Below are 8,370 nucleotides of genomic sequence, written 5' to 3'. Positions count from 1 at the left end.
AATCCTTCTTTCTTAGGTCCCTAACCCTTCTTTCGATTATTATTACCCTTCCGACTACGTTTCCCTTTGTTAATATTGTTTAACTATCTCGTCGTTATATGTTCCTAATCTATAGTATCGGGGTCTCGTCGACTAGCCCCCTATTACTTGTTAGTACCGTAACGACGATAGTCGGGAATTCCGTTCGCGTAGCCGGTGTCCTAGCGTTTCTCCATTTGTCGTTCGTATAACTAATCGTCTACCGCTATAGCTTTGAGGTAGAGCGACGTTAGGTTACCGATAGGTCGCCCTATTATGAACTTAAATCGATTGAGTTTATCCTTAACTAAATCTTTCAGTCCCTTCCTGTATATAACTATCTTAGCCGGCTCGTTCTATAAAAGGAACTAGGCGTACTCCTTAAACTTAGTAGTGTACTCCGAGGCCGATTTAGTTTGCTTCAATCCTTAGATAACTCGCGCGGCCTAAGATGCTTTATTCGAAACGCTAAACAGTTCCTTGAGCTTGGACTTAAAGACGCCGTAGTTTTCGAAGAGTCCCTCGGTATTATCGTTACGGTTCTTAAGAAAGGCCGTGACGTGTAGTTGTATCTAGTGTCCCGTATTGCTACGTAAAAAGGTCGTAGCGAGTAATGTTCGTCTATAATCGTTCGGGACTCCTTGAAGTTCTATGTACATTCTTATTTAGTTAAGCTATCCTTCGAGCTTTAGTCGATCACTATAAAACAAGTCTAGCTTAGAAGGTTTCTATCCTCCTTTACGTTCGTCGGAGTCGGACTAAACATCGTCGTCGAGTATAGCTCGAGATTAGCTGTCGATGTTTATTAGGTCTAGGCGTCTACTAGAACGTCTACTATCGCTTAGAGCCGGTGCTCCTCGAGTGCTTCCCGTAGTAGATATCCTTTTAGGGCGTTTAAAGTTATTATAGCCTCGACTCTATTACGTTAGGTGACCTTTAAGAGTGTCGTCACGGGGTTTGGTCTAGTTAGGGTAGTCTAGGGAAGGTACCTAACAATGTGGAGGGGTAGGGGTTCTAGTATAATCGTATTCCAATTACTGAGGTTAAATAATAAGTTAAACGCTATTAAGATAAGCTTAATGCCGTTCTCTATATACACTAACGCCTAGTAGTAACCGTAGTAACCGGTTAAGCCGACCTCGTCGCCTCGATCGGTTAGGTAAAGTCGACCGACAAGCGCCGCTATCCCGGGCGCTCCGGTTACCTTATATTACGTAGCACTATCGCAAACACGTGCCCGTAACATATAGAGTCTTTTAAAGTATAGGATTAGCTAGTACTTCCCTACGATAAGAGAGGAAGTTATAAGGGCTGTACAGATTAAATAGGCAAGGCTATTAATCTCTAATATAGCTAGAGTCTATTAAAGTATAAGGGAAAGGTGTCAAGCAGTTATTAACAACAATAGGGGGCATACAAAGTAGTAGTGATGATCATATATCTATATAGGACTAGTGTTGACAGTTAAACTAGTAGGGGTTGCTAACGTTTGTGCTGGGGACTGTAGTACCTTGCTCCGTACTCAGAACAGGGACTGGTTATCTACAACAGTTCCCCTCTCTTGAGCAGAGAAGACTGCCTTAGCAATCCCAACGGTGATGGACCTCGGACTCCAGCAAGAGAAATGACAAGGTGGCTTCCCCAGCTGACGCTCTGAATGTTTGGTCGTAACTCAGTCAGCAACTTTTACCTGCTTCCAAGAGGTTCATGCAGTAGCCTGTTTGGGCAATACGTTGAGGCTCGGCTGGTATTGTCCTTGCTAGCAGCCACGACCCAACAGAGCGTCGCTTCCCCAACGCCACAAGCATGCCTCATCGCCAGATGCTCCTAAAATCTCCGCATTGAATCTTCCTGATTACCACTCCGCATGACCTCCACGCCTCGACCTACCCGCCAAGCAACACAATGTGCAGACACGAGAAAAGATCGACAGCAACAGAGTTCAGACAGACGACGTTGTTTTAACTTTAAAACACCAAGCCAGCCACACCTTGTCCTTACCACCAAGAGCCTCACTCAGAAATACACACGCAGCAACTTCCTCGGTGGAGAGGCGCAACGACAGCGAATAGTGCTTCCAAGCACCGCCATCCCCGCATTTTGTCTGCAAAAGGAAGGAGAAAGATCGTATGTGGCGTAGGACCTTAAGGTGCTTAGGGGCGGATCGCCGGCTGGGCGTCTTAGCCTATGCTGTTTACCCGGTCCAACAACCATTATTGTGTGGGTGAACAAGCTAACGAGACGATTGCAACGTCGCCGTCGAGATACTAGATCAACACTACTGGGTTCTGGAACTATTCTAAAGCATTTAGACCGAAGCATTTCCCCAACGGTTCTCCGACTGACCCCAGCTGGCCTTACAGCCAAGACGGCAATGCGAATTCCAAGCGTCCAAGCCCGCATTCGCCTTCGAACAAGACCACGCCTTGAACGCCGCCTCCGCCAAATGCGCAAGCCTTCGCGGAGAGTGTGTGACAGCAAGACCCTCTGACCGCGGTGGCTGCAACGCCCAACCAACCACGACATTCCCATTTCGAAGCGCCCAGATTTCTGCACTAGATCGTGAGCGTGGTCACACAACGTGGATACTTGCTTCACTACTGCGGCCTCTTACACAGGTCATGGCATTTGCATGGCAAGCGACCGTGTCGAACTCTACACAACAAAATGCGGAGGTTGTAACGAACATCGTCAGGTTCCTCGGTGGAAGTTCAGTTCGTAATGACTGCGTGGCTATACGAGTGTTTGAAGATTCGAAGTTCGAAAAATTACAAATAGAGCATGAGATCTGCAGTTGTCAACTTGATTCAGCAGCGACTCAGAGGCCTTCTATAAGACAGAGGCACTTTCCTCCATTGACACCCCCCTCAGTCTCGTCACGTCTCCAACAATGAGATCCTACGCTGCCTACACCATCCTCGCCGCTGAGGCGGCCTATGCCTTCCCATGGGTTGTCAACGGACCAGGCGTCGACTCCTCCATGCTCCCCAACAGGGACTTGTTCAAGCGTCAACAGGTCCCAGAAGGCCCTGGCAGTGCCGCACAATGCCCTTTCAACCCCAACCACGTTAATGCTGTCCCCATCCAGCCAGGCCAGTACAACAACGCCATCAACGGCAGGGCCGGAAATGGCGTTGGTGGTTACCAGGTGCCTGCTCCTGGTGATGCTGCCCATCGCTTCATTGCGCCTACTTCGAGGGATATTCGCGGACCGTAAGCACTCCAAATCTCCCTCAAATAGCCCAAGACTGATTCCTGACTTAGCTGCCCCGGCCTCAACACCGCCGCCAACCACGGCTTCCTCGCCCGCGACGGCATCGTCACCTACAACGAACTCGTCGACGCCCAACAGAACGTCTACAACGTCGGCTACGACCTCGCCAACCTCCTCGCCTTCCTCGGCCTCCAAGCCGACGGTGACCTCGTCACCACCAAACTCTCCATCGGCTGCGAAGCCACCACCCGCACCTCCTTCAACCCCCTCCTGACCGGCAGCCAGCCAGGTCTCGCGGGCCACAACAAGTTCGAAGCCGACACCTCGCTCACCCGCAACGACTTCTTCACCGGCAAGGGCGACAACTTCAAATTCAACCGCACCCTCTTCGACATGATGTCCGCCACCACCGGCGGCCTCCACAACGTCGAAAACCTCGCCATCTACCGCGGCGAGCGCTGGGACCAATCCGTGCAGGAGAACCCCAACTTCTTCTTCGGCCCCCTGTCACTCCTCCTCTTCGGCGCCGCCTCCTTCCTCTACGAGCTCTTCCCCTCCGGCCCAGACTACATCCCCGACCAGGCGACCATGAACTCTTTCTTCATCGAGGAGCGTCTGCCGAACAACTGGATCAACCGCGTGGAACCCTACAGCAACCGTCTCGTCACCCAGGAGATTCTGAAGATGTACCTCCTCAACCCACGTCCGTTTGGTGGCAATGTCGGCGATAACACCTTTGCGCCGCTGGATTGGAGAGATCTTATCAGCAATGGAACGATTGAGAAGGATATCCAGCCTGCGGCGGTTAGCTGTTTGCTGTACCAACTTGCTACGCAGAGTGTGCCGAGCACGCTGAACGGGATTGTTACGCCGACTGTGGAGGCTATCTCGTTCCTTTTGACGAGGGTTGCGCCTGAGTTTGATAACTTGGGATGCCCGATCCCCTTGACCTAGAGGGAATGCATGGATGATGAGGATATTATGGAAATGAGGCCGGAATGGAGATGGAGTTGTTTATCTCGATAGCATGGTTTCAGTAGTGCATTTTATGGAATGAACGAGCATGTGCAATGATCTGAGAATCAACACCTCGACAACCTCACACCCAAGCATCCTTCTCCTCCCATCCACCTATCCCACCAACCCCCTCACCCCTCACCAACCAACCCACTCACCCCCTAAAATCCACCTCCGCCTCCACACTAAACAAATCCTCGTCCTCCGCCGTCAACCCAACAGCCTGAATCTTAAACTTCGCCTTCGGCACCTCCCTCGGCAGCATAGCCGACTCCGTGGTCCAACTGACCTCCCCCTTCGCAACAGGACACTCCAGCTTCAAATACTCGTTATCGCAGAGATCGATCGTCGTGGCAAGCAACTTGATCAGCCCGAGCTTGATCGTCAGGTCTACCGTTGCGCCTTCTTCGAGGTCGGCGGATAAAGTCCCAGTGTGGGTTATGGTGTAGTTGGTTCCACTGGCTGAGGTGTGAGATGTGTGCGGTTGTGGGACTTGGGGCCAGGGGGCAGGGGGCTTACGTTTCGAGGGCATCTGGATCGATGGTGAGTTTTGAGATTTGGAGGATGTCCTCCGGAAGGCCGAGGTCTGTCCATGAGAAGCGGCCTTGCGAGGATGCGAGTGGGCTTTGGGCGATGGGAGAGGGCGTGGCTGTGGTGGCGGTGAGGAGGGTTGAAATGAGGGGGAAGAGGGATAATAACATGGCTTTGAGGGTTGTAAGAAGATTGTAGGAGTGAAAGGAGGCGAAATTAACCTAAGACAGCGGAGTTTAGATGGGCTGCGAGGCTTTAATATATTCTCTGCTTGGGGCTTGAGGGTGCAGATGGGGGGATTTTCCTGTGGTGCGTTGGCGCACAACTGCACTGACCTCAATGAGGAAACATGGCGTTGCAAGATTCCAGGAGCATGTTTCTGCAGATGTGGCGCACCCATCGAGGATGCTAGTAATGTCCCTTGTGCTGAAGATCCCGTGTACCTGTGCCTCGAAGTTGAGACATTTCCTTTCTATGTTAGGAGTCTCGACTTGGGACTACTCCACCGATCTGCGGGCAGCGTATTTTGATGAAGGGATAGAGATCCTGTGGAAGCCGTGTGTAACAATGTCTGCGCCGATAGTACTCCCTTTGAGATTTAGTGCCGTTTTGAGTAGCAATGGCGGACGACGAAAGAACTCATGCAACCTCCAGCGACCAATGCTCCGATTTGACTACGCCCACGAAAAGTGCTCCATGTGGAGATAGATATCCCTCGCCCCATCTTTCATCGTCGACAGCTGCTGAGCAGCGACTGCATTCGCCACATACGCTTGCATGGACAACGGGCCACAGACGTAAACACCAAGCTGTGTGCCAGAATTCAGCGATGCGCCTTGTTCGTTGAGCATTGAGAGGAGGTCTGGTCTAGCGGTGTGATGGCGGACCTCGATGTTCCGGTTCGAAGAGGAGGTAGAGCTCGTGCTGCTGATGGTCTCCTTGGCTGCGATGGCCTTGGACACTGAGTCTTCATCTGATACCACTTTCTCGGATGAGCGCTGTCGTAGCTGTGGTCGTTCGAAGCTTGGCTCGTTCCCCGTGTAGAAGATGTCAACCTCAGCGAGGCTGTGTCGTTTCTCGGGGTCGAAGGTGGAAATCAGATCGCGGACCGCATCCTCAAACCACTGCTTGGTGTCAATGTTCCGAGTTGCTAGGATGAGTCTCAGATTGGGAAAGACGTCGCCTTGGCCAGACGAAGTGAGAAACCCCAGCTTCCTGAGATGAGCAGCTACAATTGGCAGAGTCCAACCAGCCCCTGAGCCTCCGGCAATGATGACTGTCCGGTGGCTGCTCTCAAGCTTGCGCATATCAACTCCGCCATATGGACCATCCAGCAGCACTCGCAAAGACCTCTGGCCACTGGCTTCGAGAGAACGAGCAAGTCTGGCGGTCATACCGCCACGGGGTCTGATGTAGAAAACCAGCTCATTCGCTTTCGAATCGTGCATATCTGCTGGCTCAGGCAACGAGCATGCCGTGAACGGATGTGTCGTGAGAGCATGTAGATCAGGTGTCAAGAAGCGGACGAAGAAGTGTTGGCCGACTCTCCACGTAGCTGACGTGGGTATGCTGGCTCTGATGAAGCCATTTGCCTCGAGACGCAGCTCAGCCTTGTGGCCGAAGCCGTGCTCAAAGTATATCCTGATCTGCCGGTGAAGCCAGGAGACTGAGAACAGAACGCCGGTTGCTACGAAGTAGTCTCTGGGCCTGGTTAGCAGCTGTGCAGATCGAGTGCGTGTGAGAGACATACCATGCTGAGAACTCGCCGTCACAGTGGAAGAAGAGAAAGATCATGAAAATCAGGGCGGCGGCGAAGTGTGAGAATTTGAACCACTCGTAGCACCATTCGCTGTCGTACGGTCAGTTCGTCGGTGTTGCTGAACGGAAAGTTATCATACCGAAGAGGGCCAAATGAAGCGAAGGTCAACCTGCCAGCAAAGTTAGCATCAGCATCTCACACCGTTCCTGATCGTATGCATGAAGAAGCATACCAAGCCTGGGCAATAATAGCAATGACCCCGGTCCAGTAGTAGATCTGCGTATTCCACTGGTCCACCATATCACCAATCGAGATATGGTAGATGATGAACGGGAATGTATGCACAAGAGCAGTGACGAAGAAAGCGTATGAGATCCATCGATGGAAGACCTGCAGCTTCTCGTGGGAGACGCCTGTGATGCCGGTGATCAGGTTACTCTTCCCGGCCGTTGCAAAGACGAATGGCAGGCAGGCGATTGAGAGCCAGCCTGATCTTGTGACGATGGGCGGTTGGTCGCCGTGGTCGACTGTTGGGGTGTTTGGCCACTATGAAGTTCAGACGTCAGCTATTAGACTATCACTGGGAAGTCTGTGATTATGGAAGCTCTCACGTAGTACGGCTGAGGAACGAGGGTCATGCATAGAAAGTAGATGAGCCCGACTGATCCCAACAGCAGCAGACCGAGCGGCGCAGAGTTCCAGTCCAAGAAACTGATGCGAAAGTTACGATACGACAGATATCGAGCAACGCGTTTGACTCTCCGTGCGAGACCTGACTGCGATGCAACTTTTGGCAGGAACTCTTCGGCAATGTTGGCGATGGCGAAGAGTACGATGGCGACCAGAAAGAATGCCACAGCTGGGAGCGCATAGTGGTAGTCTGCGATGTTCCTGGCCAGATCATCAGCGCGAGATCGCAAAGTACTCGATAGTGACTTGCCAGTTTCTCCAGTATCCCAGCTGGTACTCGCATTGAGCGGTATTGTTCAGCGAACATTCGTTCGGCGGATGCCATGCGAGCGAGAGCGGTTGATCTAGCCATGGAACACCCATGTTTATGATGTCGTTGAAAAACTCCAAGAGAAGAAGTTGTCAGACAAGACAGTACCAAGCACTTCTCCTCAAAGGCTTGACACAACAAGACTGCCTTGGCGTGTTGATGTACGACCATTTCTCCTCTTGACCATTGCCCGTACTCGAGGCGTTCCATTGATCAGCCTGCAGAAACTTGCTCAGCCACCAGGCTCGTCGGCCTGACACTCCGATCCGAGTTTCCCATTCTGCTCATTGAGACTGTTGAGTTGGATGCCGTCGGAGTGTCGAGACCTTTCTGCTGACCACTTCTGCTTGACAAAATGTCTTCAAAAAGGGTTGATCATGCCAAATGGCGTCGATACGAAGCCATTGAGCAAGTTCACATCCAATGAAGTTGTGAGTCCCGGACCCTTGTACTGTATGGTTGTTCGACTTGGGAGCATTCCGCGAGCTGTACGCCGACTCCACTTCACTCAATCATGGCAGCTTTCGGGTGCCACGCGGGACGTATGCCTTCTAGTAGATCGGGTTGAGCAAGTTGATGAGTCAACTCGATGCGCTCAAGGGCTCATTTGTCTGGAAGAGAAGTACTAGCCAGGTTTCCGTCGAGCTTCGATTTCTTTCGCAGAGGCACCCCAATCACAAAGAAACTTTTATCCCGACACTCCTTGAGACAGCTCTGACATCGAGACAGCGGTATTGCCCTTGCAACAACACTCATCATGGACAACATGACCATGGGCGGGATGCCGCCGAGCGGCAACTCGACAGCCCTAAAGCAATACCTGCTGAAACA

At 51.8% G+C, this 8,370-nt stretch overlaps 3 protein-coding genes across 3 annotated transcripts; 1 reads left to right on the top strand and 2 right to left on the bottom strand.

The window, feature by feature from the left end:
• Positions 1 to 2,908: 2,908 nt before the first annotated feature.
• On the top strand, positions 2,909 to 4,186 carry M409DRAFT_54001 (uncharacterized protein; the record flags this gene model as incomplete). The annotated part of the gene is made up of 2 exons (XM_033812553.1): positions 2,909 to 3,231; positions 3,283 to 4,186. 2 exons carry the CDS (start codon positions 2,909 to 2,911, stop codon positions 4,184 to 4,186), a joined length of 1,227 nt encoding a protein of 408 aa, XP_033668288.1.
• Positions 4,187 to 4,403: 217 nt separating this feature from the next.
• Positions 4,404 to 4,950, bottom strand: M409DRAFT_22209 (uncharacterized protein; the record flags this gene model as incomplete). Its single annotated transcript, XM_033806234.1, has 2 exons — positions 4,404 to 4,707; positions 4,769 to 4,950. 2 exons carry the CDS (start codon positions 4,948 to 4,950, stop codon positions 4,404 to 4,406), a joined length of 486 nt encoding a protein of 161 aa, XP_033668287.1.
• Positions 4,951 to 5,454: 504 nt separating this feature from the next.
• Positions 5,455 to 7,592, bottom strand: M409DRAFT_66013 (uncharacterized protein; the record flags this gene model as incomplete). Its single annotated transcript, XM_033816755.1, has 6 exons — positions 5,455 to 6,487; positions 6,531 to 6,629; positions 6,679 to 6,708; positions 6,772 to 7,085; positions 7,151 to 7,430; positions 7,480 to 7,592. The coding sequence occupies 6 exons, from the start codon at positions 7,590 to 7,592 to the stop codon at positions 5,455 to 5,457; spliced, it is 1,869 nt and encodes a 622-aa protein (XP_033668286.1).
• Between the last annotated feature and the right edge of the window lie 778 nt (positions 7,593 to 8,370).

The sequence above is a fragment of the Zasmidium cellare genome (assembly GCF_010093935.1).
Source record: "Zasmidium cellare ATCC 36951 unplaced genomic scaffold M409scaffold_15, whole genome shotgun sequence".
In the NCBI taxonomy this organism is placed as follows: domain Eukaryota; kingdom Fungi; phylum Ascomycota; class Dothideomycetes; order Mycosphaerellales; family Mycosphaerellaceae; genus Zasmidium; species Zasmidium cellare.
The sequence above is the reverse complement of the archived record's forward strand: the minus strand, read 5'-3'. Positions and strand labels throughout refer to the sequence as shown.